We start from the raw sequence: 26390 nt of genomic DNA on the forward strand, positions 1-26390 counted from the left end.
TTTTGTATGTGATCTGTAAAAGTCTATATATATTCAACAATCTGAGTTTATAACAATTTTTAAAATATTACCATTTACCATTACCATTATCATTTCTTAAATTTTCTTTCTGTTCCTTGTTACTCATGCTATACGTATCCTGGATTTCCTTCACCCAAAGTGCATTTCATAAAAAATGGATTTATACTAGAATCTAGTGAAAAAGTAAGGAGTGGGAAATAGGTTGATAATCAATGCAAATTATTTCCAGGACATTACTCCTGGGCAGAATGTGAAGAGTAACATATGTCACTCTATAGATTTTCTATGAGAGAACGAGCAGTTCTTTAGCATGGGAGCAGCATACCTGCAACCTTGGAATTATAAGCCACTCCAACCCCACAGATGTTGTTGTTGGCTGCTGCTGACACTTCCCCTGCACAGCGGGTCCCATGACTGTAGAGAAGAAGAAAGCTTACATTAGACACAATGTCATCCAATGAGTCCAATTTAAAGGATTTTGGAAAGAATTACAGAAGGAGGCTCTTGAAATTCCTTTCCTAATTATAGAAACAAAAAAACCCACCAAAAACCACACAATTATATCAATAGATACACAAAAAGCCTTTGGAAAAAAATTGCATTCATATCTGTTACAAACCCCCAAAGCACAAATTCGTAAGGACCCTTCTTTAATATTAGCAAAAATATTTATTGAAAACTAATAGTTTGCATTATTTACAATGGAGAAACATTATAAACTTTCCAGTAGACCAGGGGCTAAAGTAAGGATGTCCCTTCTTCTCACTATTATTTGACATAGTTCTAGAAATAATAGTCTTTAAATAGAACAAAATCAAAGGTGTAGATATCAGCAAAGAAGAGATATAATTCTATTTGTAGATATAATGATGGTATACTTAGAAACCTACAGTCAGTGAAGAAAAGTTTTGAGGTGATCAATAGCTTTATATATTAATCTAGATATCTGTAGATGGGCATTTTATATAATATTGGTAGAGCCAGGAAGATTAGTTGTAGTAGGATAGAGGAGTACTGTCAGATGCAAATGTGTTCATGGTATTGGATGATTTTGCTTCTTTTCCTCTCTTTTTTTCCAAAAAAGTACTCTCATCCCTATGAGTGCTATGAGAATAGGTTACTACAATCTTGTAAAGAGTTGTTTTCCTCTAATTTTTTAAGATAAAAAATCTATGTCAACCAGCAGAGGTGAGAAGGGAGATCATTCTAGAAATGGGAGACAGACATTACAAAGGTGCAGAGATGGAAAATGGAATGTCTTCTGCAAAGGAGGAAGGGAAGAGAGTTAGCATTTATTAAGTGTCTTCTATATTATGGGAACTGCGCTGTTAGACAATTATCTCATTTGATCCTCACTACAACCCTGTGAAGTAGGTGCTATTGTCATTCTAATTTTACAGATAAGGAAACTGAGGCAATCAGAAAATAAGTGACTTGCCCAGGGTCCCACAGCTGGGAAGTGTCTGAGGTCAGATTTGAATTTGTGTCTTCCTGACTTCCAGGACCAGGGATCTATCCACTGTGCTACCTTTCTTCAAGCAATGGAAAGTAGGATAGTTTTACTAGACTTTAGGGTAGGTGGAAAGGTGGGTGTTTTTGATGCTGAACCATTTGAAAATGCCAAAGACTTTGATCATGAAAACATTCTTTTCCAGGTTGTTAGTAGATGTGGCTATTGAGGAGACAAAGGCTCTGTCTTCTGCAGGGGAAATTGCCAGGTCACATCTGGGCAAGAGTTGATTCTCTGGATGAAGGCTACAAGGGCCTGGCTGGAAGGTAAGCCTAGGGTCTAGGGGGTGTTGCTATTCCCCCCAGGCCTCTTGTGCCATGATGTTTGGTTACTGGTTGGTGTTGGTGGGGTTGGGTTGGAAGCAGGGTCAGGAGTGGGTGGGACATGGCTTTTCCCAATGCTCTTGAGTTTACTCTCCTGTCGATGGCAGTTGGTATTGGTTGATCAGTCAGTCACTCAACAAGCATAATGGTGGTAGCAGAGATGGCAGGCCCTTTCTGTACAGGATTGCTCCCCTAGATGGGAGCCAGACTAGAAAGGTCTATTTTCTAGAGCTGGGGTACTGCAATTGCTGGGGCTGTCTACACCAGAGTCCAATGGGCACTGGGCACATTCTGTCTCCTGTCTCTCCCTTGAGATGCCTTGCAGCTTCAGGTTTATTTGCCAAACCAAACTTTATCTCTGATCCTTGAGGTAATTAGGGTCCTTGAGTTAATGGGAGGATGGGTGGTGGTGGTGATGTGGTCAGGCTTATACTAACGGAAAATCAGTCTGGTAGCTTTGTGGAGGATGGATTGGAATGGAAATTGGAATGGGGAAAGACTTGAGGCAGAGACACTAATTAGAAGGCTATTGCAATAGTACAGGTAAGAGGTGTTGAGGGTCTGAACTTGGGTGGTGACTGTGTGAGTGGAGAGAAGGGTATGTATATTAGAGATCAATAAATAAATGGCCAAATATTTATTAATCCCTTACTATTATTAAGTACCTACCAAACACTGTTATAAAGGGAGAAATGACAAAATTTGTCCACTGGACTGGATATGTAGGATGAAAGTAAAGAAATGAGACAGATTGTGAATGGAAAGACAGTGATTTTTTCTAAGGAATAGGAACATTGGGAAACAGTGAACATTTTATAAGGAAAGATAATGAGTTCTGTTTTGAAAATGCCGAGTTTGAGATTTCTGTGAGACATTCCATTTGAAATGTCCAAAAGGTGGTTGAAGGAACGGAGCTCAGGAGAGTGACTAGAGCTGAATATATAGATCTGGGAACCTGAGAGAGCTGATGAAATCACCTAGTGAACCACCAAATATAGAGGGAAAAGAGGAGAGGGCCCAGACTACAGGCTTGGGGGATACCATGGTTAATGGGCATGATGTGGATGAAGAAGCAGCAAAGAAGAATGGGGAGGAGCATTCAGATGGTAGGAGGACAATCAGTAGTCAGCTTTATCACAAAAAAACCTACATAAGATAATTGGAGAGGAAATGGTGATTAACAGAGTTAAATGATGTGGAAAGGTCAAGAAGGATGAGAACTAAGAAAAGTCCATTAGATCTGGCAATTAAGAGATCAGAGAGCTAGGTAGTGAGGTGAATGGAACAGCAGCCTGGAGTCAGGAAGATGAGTTCAAATCTAGCCTTAGACATTTACTAGTGGGGTGACCCTGGACAAGTCACTTCACCTCAGTTTGCCTCTGTTTCTTCATCTGGAAGTTAGGGATAGTACCTACCTCCCAGGGTTGCTATGAGGAGCAAATGAGATAATAATTATAAAGTGTTTAACAAAGTACCTGGCACATGGTAAACATGATATAAATATTAATTCATCATCATCATCATCATTATTATCATTGGTAATTCTGTAGAGGTTTTTATTTGAAGGATGAAGTATACATATTCTCCTCCCCTTAGCCATCTCCTTTTCCTACTCTCCCCATAGCTAAGAGACCAAAATTATCTGCCTGTATAAAACAAGGTAAAGGGAGAGATAATAAGCAAACAGATATGTACAAACAAGTTATATACAGGATAAATAGGAAATAATTAACAGAAGGAAGGCACTGGAATTAATAGGTATTGGGAAAAGCTTCTTGTAGAAGATGGGGTTTGAGTTGGGATTTGAAGGAAGTCAAGAAGCAGAAATTAGGAGGGAAAGCATTCCATGGAGGGCATGGAGGGCAGCCAAGCAAAAACACTCGGAGCTGAAGTGTCTTTGTGGAACATAAAGGAGACCAGTATCATTAGACCAAAGATTACGTGATGGGGAGTAAGGTGTAAGAAGACTGGAAAGGTGTGGGGGGTGTATGTGCGTGTGTGTGTTTGTGTGTGTGTGTTGCGAAGGGCTTTGAATGCTGAACAGAAGATTTTGTGTTTGGAGAAAATAGTGAGTCACTGTTTATTGGGTAGGGAGGTAATATGGTTGGAGCTGCACTGTAGGAAAATCACTTTGGCAGCTGAACAGAAGATGGATTGAAGTGGGGAGAGACTTGAGGCAGGCAGACTTCCCAGCAGACTATAATAATTGTAAAGTGCTCAGCATAGTGGAAAGTGCTTCGTAAGTGCCATACAAATATTAGTTATCATCATCATCATTATTATTTAGAAAAGGCTAAGCCAAAGTTGGATAGGGATCTTGGGTTTCTAATTTTAAATATAAATCCCAAACTAACCCAAAATGTTAAGTTTTAGACCTGGTCTTCAGGAATCCCAAGAGAATTGAATATGGTTGGGAGATTCACAACTGCAGTCTGTCTTTTTAGCCTTGGAAACTTTGGAAACTAACATTGGTGATACCATTCATTGGACAAAGAGATCTGGAAAAATGGATGAGTTAAGCTTTTTAATTCTTCTTGATTCCTTTTACAGTTGTGTGGAAAGGCATTATCTGTTGAAAATACTTAATGAGGGTTTATACTTCTTCTATCATCCAAATAATGGCTTAAAAATGATACTTCAGACAAAGGCACCCATGGACTATATTTCCTAGAAATAGTGTAGTTTAGCTTCATGTTTCAGTTATACTGTTTGGGTAAGCATAGCTTTCACACTGATTTTATTTTATTTTATTTTATTTTATTTTATTTTATTTTATTTTATTTTTTAAATCACAACCCCAAGGATCTCTTATTAGACTCACTTCACACAAGTGAATTTTTTGAAAAAAAATCCTTTCTCCATAAAGCTTGTATCTCCTGTGGGCTCAGAAATCCTTTTGTGAAGCTTCCAAGGAGGAATGAGACTAAAATATGTATATTGCATGAGGAGAAAGCCTTTCAATCACTCAGCAGGTTGTGTTCTACAAACTGCCTTTGGTGGTAAAAGATCTGGGGAGAACTTTGGGTTGCTAGGCACCCTTTATTCAGTTACCTTCAGGCTTGTTATCAGTCTCATCTGAGGATTTGAGAAGGCACTTCATCACAGCTTGCTGATAACTAAGAGTCCACCACGCACATGACTTTTATGGTGGCCTTCATCCATATGCCAGCATACATCTCATTATATGCTGTTAGGTGAATCCAGCATCTTGAGTCATTCAGGCAGTGTGCGATAGTGGAAAGAGGGCTGGGCTTGGAATTAGGAGGCCAAGGTTCAAGTCCTCCTTCTGACCCTTAGTAGTTGACTGACCACGGCAAGTCATTTTACTCAGTGTCTCAGTTTCTTCATCTGCAAAACTGACAAAATAATATTTGCTCCATCCGCCTCATTGGATTATAGTGAGAACCTTAAAGCAAGCCATTGTTATTTAAATGGACCTGATTTAAACCAGTGGTTTGCTGAAAATGATGAAACAGAAAATCTGGGTGCTTTTGAGCCTTACCATCTATAAGAAGCCTTTCCCAATCCTCCTTAATCTTGGTGCCTTCCCTCTAAGACTATCTGCAGTTTATCCTATTTATACATATTTGTTTATATGCTATCTCCCACTTAGACTTTGAGTTCCATGAGTTCAGCAGGAACCGACTGGCTTTTCTTTGTATCCCCAGCATTTAGTAGAGTGCCTAGCACATAATAAGTACTTAATAAAATGCTAGTTGATTGAATAATTCCTAATATTTAAATAATGAATAGGGATTCACTTCCATGCTTAATTTTTCACAGCACTAACTCAAAAGCATCTAGTAATAAACTTGTCCAAATCAGAAGTGAGCAGTTAGCATAACACCTGAAGCTGTCATTGCCTTCACGGATCTCTGAAGCTAAGGCAGGTCTAGGTGTGGTCTGGAGATCAATTCATGAAGTATTCAAGGGTCTCACTGAGAGAGACAGCAGCTTTCTAGCCTGTGAGGAGCATACTGGTAATCTTGGAAAAGGCAGTCACTTGAACTATTTGTATTTTAATAATAAGTTGAAGTATTTTATCTATTGAGAGCCTACTCTGTGCCCAGGACTGTGCTAGGTGATAAGAGGCAGACCAGATAAATAGGAAAACACAACTTTTTTTCTTAGAAAAGTTGTCACGGAGAGAATATAGGGATATATGAAACAAATAGAAAACCAAAATAACTGATAATGTTGTCATTTCAGTACTTCAAAGCATCTGTTATCTCACTGATGTGTACATTTTCTCCATTGGTACATATTGCAGCATATCCATGTCTTCTTATTCTATGTGATTCTCATCCCTTTTCTCCCATGGATTCTTTATAGAGGAAACATTCATTGTTCTAAAGACCTTTCTCTAGGTTTGTTTGAAGCATTGTTGCTTTAGGTTCAGCACTTGGGTTGTCCCTCTTGCATCCCTCACCCTTTCTACACAGTCCACCCCATTTTCCTCTTATACATTTCCTCAATTATCCCTTAAGAAGCCTTTGCATGCCGGTCATGATAAGAAATACACATGAGCTTACTTGTACTTAGTTCAGTCTAGGCCACCCAGAGCTGATTTCTCAGAGACTTTAGTTTTCCAAGATTTGGGACCATATAGTGAAACTGGGAGAGCATTTTTCTAAAAAGGGGAGAATTTCGTGCTGGGGAACAGTTTGAGAATGGTAAAAGCATCATTCTATTTCTGAAACATAATTAAGCTGGATTTCAGCGCCTGATTCTGAATACAACTCATTGTCCATCGGCAATGTTTGGCACAGATATGTGTAACAATGTGCTAACTAAATGGACTGCCCATTCAACTACATGCTACAGTTTGGGCAATAGTGATTGTCTATAAATTTAGTTTTTCTTGTATAGGTTATTAATTTGATCTCTTTTGAGTAATCATGGTTCTTATGAAGGAGAGAAACCTTGCAGTGTTTTGGGGATTCAGTTAATTAGCACAATGTCATCTGCAATGTCATTTCTCATGCCGGAAAATGGAGTAGAAATTATATGTATATGATAAAGGAACACAGTAATAATAATTTTTTGTTGTTCAGTCATTTTTCAGTTGTGTCTGGACTGTTCTTGACCTCATTTGGAGTTTTCTTGGCAAGGATACTGGAATTTTTGTCATTTCCTTCTCCAGCTCATTTTTACAGAGGTGGAAACTGGGGCAAACAGGGTCAAGTGACTTTCCCAGCGTCACACAGCTAGTGTCTGAGGCCAGATTTGATTTAGGAAGAGAAGTCTTCCTAACTCTAGGCCCAGCACTCTATCTACTGTGCCACCTAGCGGCCCCAAGAATAATTACAGCTAGCATTTATATAGTGCTTTAGTTTTGCAAAGTGCTTTACATATATTATCTTATTTCACTAGGTATTGTTTTTAAAATTCTCACTGATGAGGAAACTGAAGCTGAGAGAGATTAAATGACTTGCCTGGGATCATACAGCTAAATAAGTCTCTAAGGCAGGATTTAAATTCAGGGGTTTTTTTTGACCCTAACTCTTGCTGTCTATCCACATGGCTGCCTAGTAATGCAAAGTAAAAGAATTCATTGATGGGGGCTTGTTTTAACTCAAGAAAGGCTTGTTGAAGGTGAGTCTTGAGCTCAGACTTGAAGGAAGTCATAGGCATAGATTAACAGCGAAAAGAGTGAGGGTATTTCAGACAAAGGCAGTGCCATAAGGGAGTGAGCAGACTAGGTGTGGTGGGTAGTAAGAGATTGACTAATTTGGAACAGAGAAGCTATATTGGGATAAAGAAAGAGATGAATTGTTAAAGGCATGTATGTAATATAAATTATAAAGAGCAATCTTCCAGGACAATCTCTTTCAAATGCCATTTTTCAACAGTTTATTCCACTTTAAAAAAAATCTTCAATGTCTCCCAATTATTACCTGAAGGTCAAATGCTGCCCCTTCCCTAACTGGCTACATGAGCCAACACGATATCAGAGTCACAGTGAATGATGTCAACCAGCAGGAGTATGTGAGGGCCCTGGACACTTTCTTCAAAATGTTAAGGATGCTGAAAGTCTTTAAACGGATGGACCCAGTAAAACTGGCTGAAAGTAGATATGGCACCATAAGAGCTGGGTCTATCCTACCATAAGAGCTGGGTCTACCCTACCATAACAGCTTCTTCCATATCCAGCCACCTATACCTCCAAGGCAGTGAAGATGCCCTGGGTTCCATGACCAAACTTTCTGGTGTGTGTCAGCACTCACAGCAGACTGGGGCATCACACCCAGTCACTTTAGCAGAGGCTTTAAGTGCATTGAACCACAGCCCTACAAAACTCTAGAGGAGCTCAAAGGACCAGAATGGGAGCCACAAGGATTGGGGTTAGACAGACATGGACAGAATTGCTGAAAACATGGCAGCTGCAGACAAACCATGCAGGATCTGTGAGCAAATTGCCTCATTCACTTAAAAAAAGAACAAATATTCTCAGAAAAGGAAATAGCAGCAGCAACTCCCCTACTTAGGGATGCAGCACAACATATATCATATAGGCCTATGCTTTGTATGGGGGTGGGAAAGAGGCTGGAGGGACACCCCCAAGTTTGTAGTCAAGGGGTTGGAATCCCAAAGCAGGGCCAACTCAAGTGCCATGGGGACTCTTGGGAGAGTCTGCAGTGGCTATAAGAGATTCTGAGTCCAGACTTGAGAGAAACAGGGACCCCTCTACCTTTCCTCTGGCCCAGGACACAGCCTCTGCTGCCTGGCCCAGCCCACAGCTTCATGGAAAAAACAGCTTAACTTCTAACAAAAGGGGTTCTAGAAGCCTAGGGTTTTTTCTTTGCTTTTATAGTCAACCGTCAGATATTTATTGGGCACCTACCAAATACAAGACACTGAGCCAGGCATTTTGGATGGTTAGAAAGCTGTTTCAGGCATCTCTCACCCCACTTGTCCATCCACCCCCATCCCCTGCTTTGAAGGATTTTATAATCTAGCTGTGGAAACGGGAAGACATGAAAATAACACTTGCTGTCATAGCCTCCTGCTATGTAGTGAGGAAGTCTGACTTTCTTGTCTCTGTATTTCTAGATACCAAGAAGACACTGAATCTGAATAGCTTGGGTTAGGGAGTTGTTGCCATAAAGGGCAGCAGTGAGAGGTTGCATTGCTGGAGTAGGTGTTTGTGAAACAGGGCAGCTAGGTGGTACAGTGGTTAGAGCTCTGGACTTGGTGTCAGGAAGTCCCGAGTTCAATCAATCCTCACACATTTAGTTGTGCGACCCTAAGCAAGTGACTTAACCTTATTTGTCTTAGTTTCCTCATCTGTAAAATGAGCTAGAGAAGGAAATGGCAAAACACTCCAGTATCTTTGCCAAGAAAACTCCAAATGGGATCAGGAAGAGTCAGACACAAACCATGTATGAGGGTGGGGGTGGGAGGAGGGACTTTTAAAATAGCTGATACTATGTTTTAAGGTGTCTTGCTTTCTCTTATTCTGTTCTGGGATTCAAGTGGGTATTCTATGTGTATACTTTGGCATATTTGTGATTGGGATTCCTGGGTGTGATTTCAGGAGAAGATGATGGTAGCTGATTATGTGGGTATGCTTAGGCTTGCCTGGAACCATCGGCTGAGGTCTTAATAGTAGAAGAGTTTGGAAGAATAAGTAAGTGTGGGCTAGGCAGGTAAGGGAAGGTTTTATGGAGGAGACAGGAGGTGGTGGGTACTACTTCGGCCTCACATCCAGTTTCTCAGGATTTGCCAGTGGTGAAGCAGGGGTTTCTGATTTTGCAGATTGTTCAAGATCCACCCCAAATGGATCCTTATTTATCTTTATTAATTAAGTAGTCACAGACTTATTGATCAAGAACTCTTCTGACCTAATGTATGTTAGCTCAGAATTCCTGATCAGCAAAAGATGGTTAGGAGACTACACAGTGTATACCATGATGGGCCAACTTAGTGGCACTATTATCCCTTCCATCAAAAGTTATCAGAGTTAAGAGCAATGATAGGGCCTTGGTTCCACACAGTATTATGTTATCATTTTGAAGTCAGAAGCTGTGAAAAGGTTTCTTCAATAGCTCCTCAAACTACTAGCAGAGCTTCTACATTATCTGTTTTATGTGATTTTCTGAAGGTGCTCTGGATATGAGCCACACCATTAAATCAAACGCTATTCAATTTTGGTTTAGCTTCAAAATGGGCATGGTCTGCTAAATCTCTTCCTAACTTCATTACTCCCAGCATAAGGGAGAAGAAAGCCTAAATCTATGGAGGCTATCACCTCAACTCATTCAAACTCCATTTTATTCTTCCTTCCTCTAAGTCATCCTACTGTAGGCAAGGGCTAGAAGAAGTAAGTCCCTTGAAAAATTGATAAAAGTCAGCTTCCTTTTCCAGTTCTATCCTTTCCCTTATTTTCTCTACTATTATACAGTATATATATAATATATATATATATATATATATATTATATATATATATATATATATATATATGTATATGTGTATATATATACATATATATGTGTGTATATATATGTGTATATATATGTATATATATACATATATATGTGTGTATATATATGTGTATATATATATATATGTATATAAATTTCTGTGGCTACAGTGGAAAGATAATCTAGTTGACATCAACCATGTTAGAATGAACTGGCAAACGTGTCTGAAAAATTAGCATTTTGGTGAGTTAGGCACAGTTTTTCCTCCTATAACATTTTGGTCTTTAGCATGGTGTTTCTATCTTTAACCTCCCATTCTGGTAGATGAAAAGATTAAATAGCTAATCTTGATAGTGACAGCTTTGGACTCTAGCCATGATGTAAACATATGAAAACCAACCCACACCATCATATTTATGTTCCCAACTATTTTAGGCATACTTGGGGGCTCAACATCTATTAAGCAATTCATGCATCAATACATTTGCTCTTGATGTTATGCCATATGTTTCTTTATCTTTAAAAATAGCTAGCACTGGTTAAGCAACACACCATTGCCTTTCATATTATGCACAAATATGGGATAATGGGAAAACACGGCATATGGGAAAGAGTATTGTAATAGAGTGACACAATTTTTCCAATTTCACCATCACATAAAATTCATTACTAAATCCAACTATCTTTTTATGGCCAGGGGAAGAATACAAAGGATATAGGTATGTGTAATTATGTAGAAAAAGAGAACGCTTTCTATAATGTTTCCAAAATGGCTCAGATCAGTAAACTAAATTGAATGGGTTTTACTTTGATGTGGTCTATTATCCATCTAAGGATAACAGTTGTAGCTTTTGCTCTAATACAGGATTATGTCATAGTCTCTTTGTTTACATCAAAAGTAGGTAGGTGAACTATTTTTAAAGCACTCTAAATTTAATTGCTTCATAAGATAATTTCAGAATTAGTCAGTAGGAATAGGCATAGAGGGGTTCAATCTGTCTTTTAGCTTTCATGTGTCATAAAAGTGATGCATTGACATGAAAACTAATAACAGATTTGTAAATTTTTTTTAATGAACTTTAGGTTTGCCTATTCCTATCAAAAGGCTCTTCAAAATCAAACATGTTTCAATGAAAAAAATTTTAATGAACACACAGTTTTCTTATTTGGAAATGCACCTATTATAATCATTCAAACTACTTAACAACACAGATAGATGGCTGTGTGCTCCAATTGTCTTTTCCTCAGTTTTGTATATAATAAATGCCTTCTTAGTGAATTTACTGTAGTTTATTGATGGTGGGCACCACACTTGGTTCAAGGCTTTCTGTTTAATATGCAGGATGCTATTCACCCACTGGTGCTTAATAAATATTTGTTGATGATACTGATGACATTTCAGTAATGTTGGCCAGCTCTCCTTTGTCAAAGGAGTGCTCTCTATGTAAGAAGGATTTTATAGACAACACAGTAAAGGGATACAGATCTGCAACACACAGGTCGACGTTGACTGGAAGATGAATGAAACCTAATGAATATTGGCAAAATGTGGGTTGGAAACCCACGGAACAGTAGGCAGCCTCAAGATGATCAGGGGCTGAAGCATGTTTAATGTCAAAGAATTTCTGAGAAGTCTAGTAGTGGCAGGCTCATTAACCAACCAATCCATGTTTATTTAGAGCCATACGTGTTTGAGATCATCCCGGAAGTCCTATCCAGTTTTGTGTCAAGTGGGGCGGTGGCAACTTGGGGTTCTCAAAGGCTTTGTTAGCAGAGCAAAAGTTTTGGAAAGTCACAGAATCACAGGACTTCAAAGTTGAAAGGGGCTTTAGTGACTATCTCATTCAATGCATAATGGAAAAACAATTCTTACTTTACTCCACTTGGCAAAGGGTCATCCTGGCTCGCTTAAAGACTTTCTAATGAAGGAAATCCCACAGGTTCAAATCTTGCCTTAGAAACCTACTTACTGATTATACGACCCTGGGCAAGTCACTTAAATCTCTTTCAACCTCATTTTGCTCATTTGTAAAATAGGGACAATAATAGTATCTACCTCATAAGATTGATAATAGGATCAAATGAGATTATATGTGTTAAATGCTTTACAAAGCTTAAAGCATGATCTAGATGCTGATTGTTATTATTATTATTATTATTACTATTACTATTACCTCCTAAGATGACCCACAGTTTTGGATAGTCCTAATAATAAGAAGTTTTCCTTAAATCAATCCTAAATTGCTCTCTTTTCAATGTTCACCCATAGCTCCAAGTTCTGCTCTCTGGGACAAAGAAAACAAGTCTAATCCATCTTTCATGTGACAGTCTTTCAAGTACTAAAATACAGTTTTCACACCCTCTCTCCCTATTCCCAGTATACTTTTCCAATGTTGAAAGAGAAGGTCCGCCAAACTGGAAAGGTTATGAGTATGGACCTAGTGAGGAACCATATATCTGTTGTCTAAGAACTAGCCTATCTCTGTTCAGATTGGCTCATGACTAGTCTGGCCTCAGGATTATTTTTGGCCATAGATAGCCTTGAAGGCCATCTATTAAGTTTTAAAGGGGTAACAAACTGCATTTCTGCACAGGCTGACCATAACACTCCCTGGCTTAAAATTTCCTAGTGAGGAGGGTTGTGCAAGCTCACCAGCCTTACTTTCTCCTCCGGAGCCATCTGGGTCCAGTGGCCAGATATAGATTACGATGAATGGAGATGGCCACCTGTTTACATGTATCCTTCAAAGGAAGGTAAACTCCGTGAGGGGTGGGGACTGCTTTAAATTTTTGTCTTTGCGTACCTAACACCTAGCACAATACCTTGGACATAATAGGCACTTTATAAATGCTGAACTGAATGAAGTTGAATTGTTGGAGGGAATATGCATATTGATGTAATATCATAAATGTTCTAGATATGATGCTGAGTTCACAGAAAATCATTCAGCTCTTCCCTCCATGTTCTTTGTCTTCACTGTTAAATATGTTTGTATTAATTTGGATGTGTATTAACCTTCCTATGACAACCTAGGTAATAACTTCATTGTATCTTGTTGTTCATCCACCTTTTCTAATTGTAGCAACCAGCTCTTTAGTTCCTTCCCTAAAGTTTCCAACTGCAGTTAAAACAAAGTCCAGTACTGCAGTCGCTGGGTATAATTATCAAGGGGCTTACTGCAGAACAAAGCTGCTCTTTTGCAAAAGCGATGATACCACAAGATCTAATCCCACACAGGCAATGACATCTGAATCTACCCATACCTGAAAAACCATTTGACTTACGGCTAACGTTTACACTTCCCTAAAGGTTAAGAAGAGTGCTCAGCTTGGTGTTTTAAACCCATCTTTATTAAAGAAAGGCACACTTGAAGGAAAACAGGTTTGCTGATGGTAGCTGCCATTAAGGGGTGTTCCTATATGTTACAATACTGAAGAACATGGATAAATCTTCAGCTACTGAACATGCTTTGTTGCCTAAGGGGTAAGTAAGCCAATGCCTGTTTGATTGTTTTCCCTCTAGTGTTCCATCTTATGACCTCTATAGCAAATGGAAAATAGCTCTCAGTATTGAAAGCTGTTTGCCACATCCAGAGATTGCTCCCAGGTCTCTCACCTCTTAGTAGTTAACATGCCTTACCCTACCTTGGCAGCAGGCATTCTAGTTTCGATTGTCAATAGCAACAGAATTGCCATCAGCATCAATCAGCTTTATATTGATGATTCAACTAGAGTTGAAATTAGCATGTCTCAAGAGTTTCTTGTCCAATCAATGGAAATCGGTTATTGGAAATTTGGTGCCAACATTGAGAGCAGGAAAATTAACATTTTTTTTTACTCCAGGACTTGCACAGTAGGTTGGGGCTGCCTGATGTGGCCATTGACATGGTTTCAGTCTTAGAGAATGTACTGTGTTTGATTCTCCCCTGAGTACCAGAGAAGAGAATTCCCTGAGTCCAGAGGGGAGAAGGGAACTCCTACACCTGTTTCTCTAGCCTTTTTTTAACCATTTTTTTGGAGGCAATTGAGGTTAAGTGATGCCCAGGGTCACATAGTTAATAGGTGTCTGAGGCGGGATTTGAACTCAGGTCCTCCTGACTCCAGGGCCATTGCTCTATCCACTGTGCCACCTAGCTGACCCTCCTCTAGTCTTGAATGTCCACTCCTCCCCCTTCCACTCACACAAATCTTTTCTATTCTTCAAATTTGTCAAGGCTTACTACAGGATCTGGTATATAGTAGGCCCTTAATAGATGTTTATTGAATGGAACTGAAATCTTACTTTCTCTATGAAGACTTCCCTAATAATTATAATAATGTTGATAATAGTTGGCATTTATATTGTGCCCTAAAATTTGCAAAGTGCAATACATGTTATCTCACTTGATTCTCACAACAGCCCTGGGGAGTAGGTGCTATTATTATCCTCATTTTATAGATAAGGAAACTGAGGCAGACAGAAGTGACTTGCCCAGGATCACAGAGCCTAGTAAATATCTGAGATAGGATTTGAACTTAAGTATTCTGACTCCAGATCCAGAACTCTATCCACTATGCCAAAGGGTAGATAGAGGTGAACTCATATCACTTAGTAACATAATTTAGCACTCAATCACATATCTACTCTGTGCTTTAGCACTTAAATATATAATTATATTATTCCATTGTTCTCTAATTGGTTTATGGGTAATAATTATGTTTTAGAATCTCAGAATGTTAAACTTCAAAGGGACCTAGCAATCAGCTAGTCTAATCCTTTCATTTCATAAAGAAAGAGAAGCTGTGAGAAGCCCAGGGATTTATAAAGAGTCACACAGCAGGCATTTGGAAGAACCAGGACCAGATATCTAGAGTATATCTCTTGACTCGCAGGGTACTGTGCTTTCAGATGTACCACAGATCCTCCTTGACTATAAATTCTTCTGAGATAGAGGCTCTATTTCCTGAAAGGTCTAGAATTGTGCTGAGCATATATGAAGTGCTCAATAAATACATTTATTTGATTGTGCTTGTTTCCTTTGTAAGAGAATGGTGGCTGGCTTCAGAGCTAGCAGTCAGTGTGATGGGCAACACAGATGCCTTGATCCATATAAACACGATGCTGTCCTGAAAATCTCTAAGAAACATGGAGAAGTTGCAAAGAAAGGAGTTCAGGACTTCAAGGAAATATTCATCGTGTGGTAAGAGACTGAAGGTTAAGGGAGGGACATTTTCCCCCTTCCATTGCCCTGCACCAATCCCAAGAGTGATTCTCTTTCTAGGTTTTCTGAGATGCTGGTGTTGGGCCAGGATACTGGAGGAACTGAAGAACACTGAGTTAGTTTTCTCTCCACACTCTCATACCACTAGCCAGGAATGTTGTGAGTGAAGAAATTATGGAGCAAATTTGGTTTCGAGTTAACTTTGCCCCTAGATGGATTGACTTGGGACCCAGCTATGGGTCCTTTGGGGTGTGGAAGATATAAAGTTAGATCTAAGACTCTGGCAGGGAGCTTTTGAGACCCTAGAGAACTTTCTTGCCTTAACTTCCCCATTAGAAGCTTTTGCTGGCTTTTATTTTCCTGTTAACTACTTTTTAACCTTCTTGGAAACTGTTTTTACTTGAGGGCATGTGGATATATTTTTATGAAAAGGATGATTTATTTGAACCTTTAGGCTCTGAATGATCTATTGGACCGGATATGGAACATGGCTCCTAATGAATCCAACCAATCAAGTTGTGTGTTAGTTTTAGGGTGAGGTTATTTAATATTTCAAAAAATCAATGACAGAATTAAAAGCATTCTCATTACACTGTAGAGTACAGATTTGTATTTTATTTCTGAAATTCAGAATAAAATAAATAAAATTAAAAAAAGAATCCTCAGAGACTAGTTAGTCCAACTTTTATCCAAATAGGAATTGTCTCTCTTGTTCTCTATGTGAAGACCTCTATTGAGGAGGAACTCATTATGTCATCAGGCCTCCAGTTCTACTTTTGGATATGTTTAGTTAGGAAGTTTTTCGTAACACACATGCCTTTATCCATATAAACATATAAAATCTGTCTCTTTGTGACTTTCTATCGTTGCTCCCAATTTTGCCTCCTGAAATCAAGCATAACAAGTCAAATCTTTCTTCTGTGTCATAGCCTATCAAATACTTGAAGACACTGTATTCCCCCAAGTCTTCTCTAGACCAAACATACACAGGTCCTTCAGCCTTATGATCTGGCCTCCAATCCCTCAACTATTTTGGACCCTGTTGTTTTGATATAACAATGTCCTTTGTAAAATGAGGCTCTCTGAAGCAAACACAATATTCCAGGTGTGGTCTGACCAGGACATCTTCCACATTCCGGGCACTATACCAATTGTAACAGTCTAATATTAACTTTTTTGGCTTCTATGTCTCACAGTTGACTCATATGAGCTTGTGAGTCACTAAGATCCCAGATATTTTTCCCTCCCAAATAAACTGCTCTCTAGCTATATCTCCTCCATTTTGTATTTATGGGTTTTTTTGAACCCAAGTGAAAGACTTTGCATTGATTCCTATCTAATTTCATCTAAATTTGGTCCATATTACTACACTGTTGACATATTTTCACATTTGTGCTGTTCTCCACTGTGTGGACTATCCTTCCCAGTGTTATTTTAGCTGCAAATTGCATAAATGAGGACTTTGATTTAAATCACTGATAAAAAAGGAATGGCAGACAATGACTTGGGAGAGATTGCTTACATCTGGGAATGCAGGAATAGAATTTAGGATCCAATGAACAGATAAGAAATATTATGGTAAGTCAGGGACAGCATTCAAAAGTGGTGTGATTAAAAGACTGAAACTTTTGCCATGTTAGTGGTAAAGTTTAGGACTATTATCTATGTTATGAGATCACAGATATAAAATCTATTTGAAAAATTAAAATCACTCAATAGTAAATATTTGTTGTAATAGATGATAATATCATATGTTGTATTATACAAGCATGTAATTTTTATGTTGGAGGAAGATAATACAATTCTCTGTATATCCAAATCTGCTTATTTGCAAGCCTTGTTATGATGAAGATAAATTGCATAAAATAGGGACGAAGGTGATATAAAGATAAAAAAAGACATAGTAATTTCTGGGGACAAATATACCTGAGAAAGATGCATGGGCCAAAATGAACTACAAGTTGTGTGAGTCTGAGGTCTAACATGTTACAATATTTATTCCTAGATAGCACATGGGGATGTATTCACAAGAGTTTGACAAACAGGAATTGGGAAGTAGGTTTTTTTTTTCCCCTGTTAACCTTATTCCTTTAATAGGTTCTTCTAAATGCGTGCTGTCTGTCTTGTAGTGTCAGACCTAGGAAGTAGAGTTCGCATTTTATAAAATAACTCTGTCCAATGCTATGTATGATAATCACTTAAGGATTATTGATGATGATTTCAGTGACAGTGAGGAATCTTATACTTAGCATTAGCCCTAGCCCAGTGGCTCAGAGCCTAGGACAGCATCTTGTACAGAGTGGGCACTTATGTGCCTTGTTAAGTCAAACTTGTCATGTCAAATCAATTTAAGAACACTAGTTAAGTTCCTATTATGTGCCAGGCACTGTGCTGGGAACTGGCTATAGAAAGATAGAAATTAAACAGTCTCTGCTCTTTAAAGGGCTTACATTCTATTAGAGGGATATGACATATACACATACAAATACATATGTGCACAAATGTGTGTATATATGTATAACATGTGTATATATATGTGTGTGTATGTGTATATATGTGTTGCTCAGTTGTTTCAGTCATGTCTATCTCTTTGTGACTCCATTATGGGGTTTTCTTGGCAAAGATACTGGAGTGGTTTGCCATTTTCTTCTGCAGCTCATTTGACAGATGAGGAAACGGAGGGTTAAGTGACTCACCTTGAATCATACAGCTAGTGAGTGTCTGATGCTGGATTTGAGCTCAGGAAGACTAGTCTTCTTGACTCCAGGCCCAGCACTCTATCTACTGTACCACCTAGCTGCCCCATACATGTGCGTATGTGTGTATATACATATATGTACATACACAATATAGGTATACACACATCAGTACCCACAAATATACACATGCATGTATACATACTATATATATATATATATATATACACACACAATATAAGTTCAAATATACATATACACATACTACATATACATACTATACACACACATACATATATATCCACAATATAAGCTCAAAGTAATTTCAGAAGTTGGGGAATGCTAGTAACTGGGGGAATCAAGAAAGCCTCATGATAGGAGGTTGCTCTTCCGTTAAGCTTTGAAAGAAGGTAGGGATTCCATGAGGAAGCTACGTGAGGAGAGAGTAGGGTATCAATACGAGAGAGGCTGCGGAGACAGAATTGCCAGTTTTAGGCAAGATGACACCAAGGTTGAATATGTGAGTGACTAGAAGGATGGTCTAGCTCTCCATAGACATAGGAAAGGTAGGAAGAAGTGTGGTTTTAAAGGAAAGGTGGAGTGCCATGTTTTGTTTGAGATCCCTAGGGGACATCCATCAGGTAATGAGACTGGCTCTCAGGAGAGAAAGGAGGGTTGGATAACTTTATTACCTAGAAATGGGAGCCACTAAATTGTACACAAGGATCCCTGTAGGCCATGTATTGGCTTAGAAACACATGCACACACACACACACACATACACACACACACACATATGAAATTTTGTTAAATATTTCTGAATTACTTTTTAATCTGGTTTAAGTCACACTCAGGAGTGTTGTAGGCCTTATAGTTGACACCTCTGACTTACAGGATCCTGGATTTGACATTTAAAGCTCTGTACAGCCTGTCCTCTCTCTACCTTTCCCACCTTCTTATACTTTACTCCACTTTGTGATCTAGCCATGCTGGTCTACTTCCTGTTGCTTTCACTTGATGCTCCATCTTTTATCTCTATTGCATCGCAATGACTGTCTTACATGCCTGGAATACTCTCCCTCTTCACCCTCCATCTCTTAGAATGCCTCATTTCCTTCAAGAATCAGCTCAATGGCTGAACAAGTTATGGTATATGATTGTGATGGAATACTACTGTGCTATAAGAAATGATGAGCTCAATGATCTTAGAAAAACATGGAAAGACCTGCATGAAATAATGAAGAGCAAAATGAACAGAACCAAAGGAACATTGTATACAGTAACAGCAATATTGTTTTAAGAACAACTTTGAGCAAATAAGTTATTTTGTCTATTATAAATACCCAGGTTAACTATAAAGGATATATGAAGAAAGACGCTGTCTACATCCAGAGAAAAGACTGATAAATAGAAGTATGGATAGAATAATTACATATATATATTCCTATTTGTATCTAATGGCAGCCATCTCTAGGGCAAGGGGGGAAGGTAGAAAAAATTTACATGATAATTTTGTTGTATATTTGAAAGGAATAGCAAGTTGTACATAGTAGATTTGCAGTTTCATGTGCAATCATCTTTTATATTGTGCTGTGTTATGGAAATGCTTGCTTTACTCCATAAATTTAAAAAAAAACCCCAAAACAATAAGCTCAAATTTGATCTCCTGGAAGAGGACAATTCTGGTCTCCTCTCCCCTGCTCTCCAACAGCTGTCAGGGCTTATCCCTTATGAGGTTACTAATCTTCTATCTAGTCTGTATGTATCTTGTATGTAACTATTTATTTACAATTGTCCCCTGAATTAGAATTTAAGCTCTTTGAGGGCAAGAATGATTTTTCCCTTTCTTTGACTCCTCAGCACTTAGCACAGTACCTGGTACATACTTGTTAACTGACTAGACATGTAGATTTGTGGGTCATTTGCACAGAGATGATAACTGATCCCAAGGGGGCTGAGAAGGAATGGGCCCTTATTGAAGCTTTGAACTTCAATTAAACTCAAACTTTGAGATAATTTTATCCTTTTGAGGATATTAAACTTAAAATGCAAATTTCCACTTTTACTTTCTTGATTTTTTTAGAGCACCATTTGAATATGTTGTCTTAGAAAGATTTAGTTGAATGAGTTTTAGATGGGAAGATGGATAAGTCAGAATTTCATATTTCTACTTTTTTTGAGGGTCTCAATCCATAAAAAACTTTTTTTTGGAATATCTGTTAGTGCCTGGTGCTACACTGGAGGACATCCATCTTTTTTTTTTTTTAAAGTACGGAGCATCCTGGGGTGGTATCTTTGTCCAGTCTCTGGATCAACGCCTGGCTTTGTATGTAAGTAGGATCACAATGATGCTGGGTGTTAGTGCAGTTGTGGCGGGGGGGGGTGGGCAGGAGTATTTCATGGCCACACCAATTCAGTTTCCTTTTAATATTCACTTTCTACCCCACTCTCCAACTTAAGCATTATCTACCACCTTCAATGGGCAGCTAGGTGGCACAGTGGATGGAGCGCTGGACCTGGAGTTAGGAAGACTTATCTTTCTGAATTCAAATCTGGCCTCAGACACTTATTAGCTGTGTGACCCTGGGCAAGTCACTTAATCCTGTTTGCCTCAGTTTCCTCATCTGTAAAATGAGCTTGAGAAGGAAATGACAAACTACTCCAGAATCTCTTGTCACAAAAACCCCAAATTGGGTCATGAAGAGTTGGACATAACCAAAAAACAAAGACTAAACCACCTTTAATGCTGTAGGATTAGGAATCTTCATTACAGAATATAATAGCTGAAAATTACATAGCTTTTAAAGCATTTTGTATGCATTATCTCATTTAAACCTCACAATAAATAGTACATATATTCTTATCGTTAGTTTAGAAATGAGAAAACAGAAATTTAAAGAAGTGACATTGCCCAAGGCCATGTAGTAGCATGAGTGGAAGACAGGTCCTCTACAAGGATAGTACTCTTAGTATGGTATATACTGATGATAGATGAAAGATGCTATGGGAAAATAAAAACTCATGAAGTCCTAGAGTATTTGAGTTGGATAGGACCTCAGAGGTGAATGAATTTCCTCTAAAGTATCTCCTACAAAAGATTAGTCAAAGTCTGCTTGAATACCTCCAGTGATAGGGAACTCACTACCTTATAAAATACTCATTTACATTAAAATCACTAATAACATATACTTTTTTAAAAAGTTAATTTATTCTTGAATGGCTGTAAGATTATCTCAAAGATGTTATTAGCATTAGTTTTGAATTTATAATTCAGGGAAGTACTAGAGAATGTTTGGAAATTGCTATATCTTGTGGTTGAGCAAGTCATACATATTTTTAGATTTTTCTCACGTGAAACCACTGAAACAAGATATCTATGTAAAGAAGAAAAAAAATCTTTGCAAGTGGCATCTATGTGTTCATTCAGCAAAATGAGAATTCTGAGCCCTGTCCCAACTGCAACTTCTGCTCATACCAACCCATGTGGTTGATGGATATAGTGGCATCATTGTGCCAATTATTAGATACTGCTAGGTCTCTGCCAGTCACAGCCAGGCTGCATAAAGACGCAATTATTTGAAAAAAGACAGATCATTTTAAAAGTTACATCTGAGATTCAAAATGCACGGCCATTGTCCCAGTGTCTATTTGCATGGGTTGTATGGAACACAATGCAATATAGTTCTGGGAAACAGTTTCTCAGTCCCAAATAATCATTTATTAAGTGCTTATTATTTGCTTAGCCACTGTGTTGGGCACTGGGGATAAAAAAAAAAGAGTCTGCCCTCAAGGAGCTTACATTTTTTTTGGGAAGGGAATGCAACATGTAAACAGATAAATATAGGGACTGGACATATAATTCATTATTTTGGGGTACTTCCAGGTAAGGCAATTCCCATGACCCATGCATGTCAGCACCTTCACTGCGACTTTTAATCTTAGAGAGTTATCTAGAATATTGTGATGTTAAGAACTTGCCCAGGGTGACACAGTCAGTCTTCCTGTTTTCTGTGGCCAACTCGCTATCCATGCTACTATGCTGCCTCTCAGATAAATATACACATGATAATCTGAGGAGGAATTAGAGAGCTCTGACAATTGGCAGGGGGTGGGTGGAGTGAAGGTTGGTCCAGAAAAGCTTCCCATAGGAGGTGGCACAAGGGCTGAGTCCTGAAGGAAGTCAGAGAATTCTAAGATGCAGAGGTGAAGAAGGAACCCATTCCAAACATGGAGAATAGCCAGTATCTTGGAGAGATTCCATGTTCAAGGAACAATAAAGAGGATTATGGGGCTGTAGCTTGGAGAGAGCTCAGGGACCATCTAGTTCTGCCCCTCCTCCCCACCCCCCCTCATTTTACAGATTGGAAAACTGAGGCCTAGAAGATAAAGTACTTGGCTAAAGTCACATGGAGATGAGAAATGGGATTTGAATCCAGACCTCTGACCCCAGAGTCAGTGTTTCCCCACCCTCTGCCATGCTTCCCTAGGCTAATTTTTTTTCCTCTATCTCACTGTAGGGCTGCAGTCATTTAGCATCCTTTCACAGAGGACAGGAAGGGGATTTCCTAGAGTTTCTACCTCCCCAGTCATTTTCTTTTGCCTTAAGTTGCCCAAAGTGACATATAATTTCTATGTCATAACTCAATAGACTGAAATGATGGAAAGATTCTTAAAGGATCTGCAGTCTTCAAATAAAATCAATTTGATGGTCACAACCCCCAGTCTTCCATTGATTTAGAGAGTCGCTGCTATTCAGAAAGAACGCATACAACTCATTTAAGGATGGAGGATACTTTGTCAGTATCAGCTAAGCCTTCTAATCTCCTGAAAACCTAAGGTGAAGGCAGGGGAGCCAACAGTGCCCAGTTTACCTGTTAAACCAGTCATCTGTGTAGCGAGGGTAAGGATAAGGGTCATTGCTGCTGAAGTCATAGCTCGCTTCCGCATTCTGAAAAACACAAGGGATCTCGCTGGGTCAATAGGAAAACAGAGGCACAGGAAACAGAAAATGCTACAAAGAGTAGGCTTTCCATGGTGATTAATCTCTCCTTAAGTCATCTGGTAAAGGACTTTTGCTCAGAGATAGCCCTGGGCAAGATGGTAAAGGAAGGAAGTAAAGTTTGTCCTCCTGGTTCCCTTCCTCCCATTTCTTCCCATATTTTCCCTGCCCTGAATTGGACCTTAGAGATCATTAGTTTTACAGGTCAGAAAACTGGAGCCTTCATAGGGGTAAAGTGATCTGACCAAGGTCACATAGGTAGCTAGTGTCAGAGCAAGGATATGAAACCAAATTCTGACTCCAACTCTAGCATCCTCTCCACTCTACCAACCCATACCATCCTGCCAAAGACACAGAAAGCTGCCCTAGGCTCTTGAGGTGGTACTAAATTCATGTGTGGTATCTTGTTACCCTCTGGAAGTACTTAGATTTAAAAAGAAGAGAAGGCAGTGTTTAATACAAAGGATGATTCACTAATGGAATTCCAACCTGAGACTAATGAGTTCCCTACCGGCTCTAGAGCTAGAATCTGGTGGAGAAGTCTTGTCTGTTCCTTTCCTGTTTGTGCTGACAGTTGGTATAAGTTGTTCAGGACTTGACAACATGTACCATTATCGCAGAACTGTTAGCTAACTTAGCTACCTGAAAGACCCAGAATAGAAGACTGGGAAAAATGTATGCCCCTTGTCCCTCCTAACTTCATTGTATGGCCGTCTCTATTGGCAGGAGTGTCAGAAGCCATGTAATTCATATATAACCAAGAGCTCCTTGCACCAAATATACACACAGCCTTCTAGCTCTCAGCTTCTGTGAAATGGTCCTGCTACAAGGTATTGGAAGGAAGGGCAGCTATTTCCTTCCCTATGAAACATTATTGACTTGTGAAGTAATTCATATTTCTGATGATTTTAACTCTTTGATACATAATTTCAAAAGGGCTCAGACATTGGGAACACTGCTCTTAGCAGTACTCAGAATGCTGAGTGCTGGACAGCGTCATCAGTCAGTGGCGTACAGGGAAATAAATGTCTAACAACCGCTCTCAAGGAAAAAATGTATTTTTACATTTACGCTTTTATTTTTTAGCCAATCAGCGTTAAGGGACTTGCCCAGGGTCATATAGATAGTAAGTGTCTGAGGCCAGATTTGAACTCAGATCCTCCTGACTCCAGGGCTGGTGCTCTATTCACTGTGCCACCTAGCTGCTCCTGCATGACACATTTTAAAGTTTATTCTGCATTATTAACATTCTATCCATCACTTTTAAAAGTCTACCAGGAGTGGGGAACCTGTGATCTCCAGGCCACATATGGCCTTCTAGGTCCTCAAATGCGGCCCTTTAACTGAATCTGTGAATTCTGTGAAATCTGTGACTGAAGATGTGGAGTTTGGATTCAGTCAAAGGGCCACACTTGAGATCCCAGAGGGCCACATGTGGCCTTGAGGCCGCAGGCTCTCCACCCCTGGTAGACAATCAACAGCACAATAATTCAAGCCCTGATTTGTATGCGTTGGCTCCAATGCACGAGTGCCTTTGGGGTATTGAGCACCTGGACGCCTCTGCTCTCCTTGCATCTCTGGGCTCACCAGCTATATGATGGTAGGTAAATTACTGCAACTTTCACTGCCTAAATCTCCTTCTTTATAAAGATGAGAAATATCAGTCTGATTGACCTTTTGGGGATGGTTTGGGGATCGAATGTGACAACAGAAATGATGGTACTTTGAAAACTTATAGACTTATAAATTGCATTACTGGGAAGTACCCGGGAGGGCCTCTAATGCCTCTTGCTCCCTCATCTTATAGGTGAGGAAATTGAGGCCCAGAGAGGTTAAGTGATTTCTCTATGGTCGCACAGTAAAATGGAGTAAAATGAGCTAGTCAGTAGCAGAGCTGCCCCATGAATCCAGGTTTTTTGATTTGTAATGTGATGCTCTTTCTTGTACTACATCAATGGAAGACTTGGTTACCATAATAATCCTCATTTTATTTGGCATCCCCTGCCTAGGTTGCTTTTTTTTGCCCTTAAAGAAAAAGAATTAAACTTATTGATAGAGGAGATGCTTTGAGATTGTAGCACCCAAGAGAGAAGATATGATACTGGTGGATCCCATCTAGGGCCTTTAAGCCAACGAGGGAATGCAGTGACAGTTTGATTCTTTGTGGCAGGCATATTTCTTCTGTGGAACCCTGGGCTCATGTCTGACCACTGGGCAGTGATCAGACCTTCCCAGCTAGGATACAAGGAAGGGCTAAACAGTGGAGAGGGGCAAGCTTCCTGCCTGCCAAGGGCTGTCTTCTTCACTGGCCATTGCCATATGTATGGTACTATGCTAGGGGAAAGTGCTATGGCTTCTCTTGATTTTTATTCAGAAATTTGAGGGTAGAAAAGGAAACTGTGATACAGTGACTGGGAACCTTAGATTGTCATCCCCTTTGCTATCTTCTCCATGGTTTAGTAGAAAAAACACTGGGCTTGGAGGCAGAAACAGGATGGATTCAAATTCTGCTCCTGACATTTATTTATTTGTGTTTTTATGGGCATGTTACTTAATGTTTCTAGATCTAGATTTGTAAAATGGGTCCAGTAACACCTACAATCATTCATTCATTTGACAAGCATTTATCAAGCGTCCATTAAGAAACAGAAATAAGGAGAAGTCTTCATCCTTCTCCAGGTTACGCTGCTGACTCATCTGCATAAGACTTTCTCTGCCATCCATAGAAATGTCCCCACCCTGGAAACTTACTCTATTCCAGGGTTGCTTAGCTAGGTGGTGCAGAGGAGAAGGAAATGGCAAATCACTCCAGTGTCTTTGCCAAGAAAACCCCAAATGGGGTCATGAAAAGTCAGATACAATTGAAAAAAATGACTGAACAGCAAAAAGTAGTGGATAGAGTAGATAGGTGTTCCTGAAGTTGGGAAGACATGAGAGTTCAAATCCAGCCTTACTCACTTCTTAGCTGTGTGACCCTGGGCAAGTCACTCAGCCTCTGTTTGCCTTAGTTTCCTCCTCTGTAAAATGGGGATAATAATAGCACCTACCTCCTAGGGTTATTGTGAGGATCAAATAAGATAATAATTATAAAGCACTTAACACAGTGCCTGGCATATAGTAAGCACTATATGTTAGTAATTATTATTATTGTTATAGTACTCTCTGTCCTGTGGACTTGGCTTCTGATTGGCTCTTTCTTCCCACAGCTTTCAATT

At 39.2% G+C, this 26390-nt stretch overlaps 1 protein-coding gene across 1 annotated transcript in view; it reads right to left on the reverse strand.

The window, feature by feature from the left end:
- Positions 1-26390, reverse strand: part of PCSK2 (proprotein convertase subtilisin/kexin type 2) — a 310439-nt gene that overhangs the window by 66944 nt on the left and 217105 nt on the right. Inside the window, exons 6-7 of the mRNA XM_020986389.2 lie at positions 23048-23124; positions 347-435 (exon numbers count right to left, since the gene is read on the reverse strand). Of these exons, the coding sequence (XP_020842048.1) occupies positions 347-435; positions 23048-23124 (166 nt within the window). The remainder of the gene's footprint in view (positions 1-346; positions 436-23047; positions 23125-26390) is intronic.

Source organism: Phascolarctos cinereus, unplaced genomic scaffold (assembly GCF_003287225.1).
Source record: "Phascolarctos cinereus isolate Bilbo 61053 unplaced genomic scaffold, phaCin_HiC Scaffold_2;HRSCAF=192, whole genome shotgun sequence".
NCBI lineage: Eukaryota > Metazoa > Chordata > Mammalia > Diprotodontia > Phascolarctidae > Phascolarctos > Phascolarctos cinereus.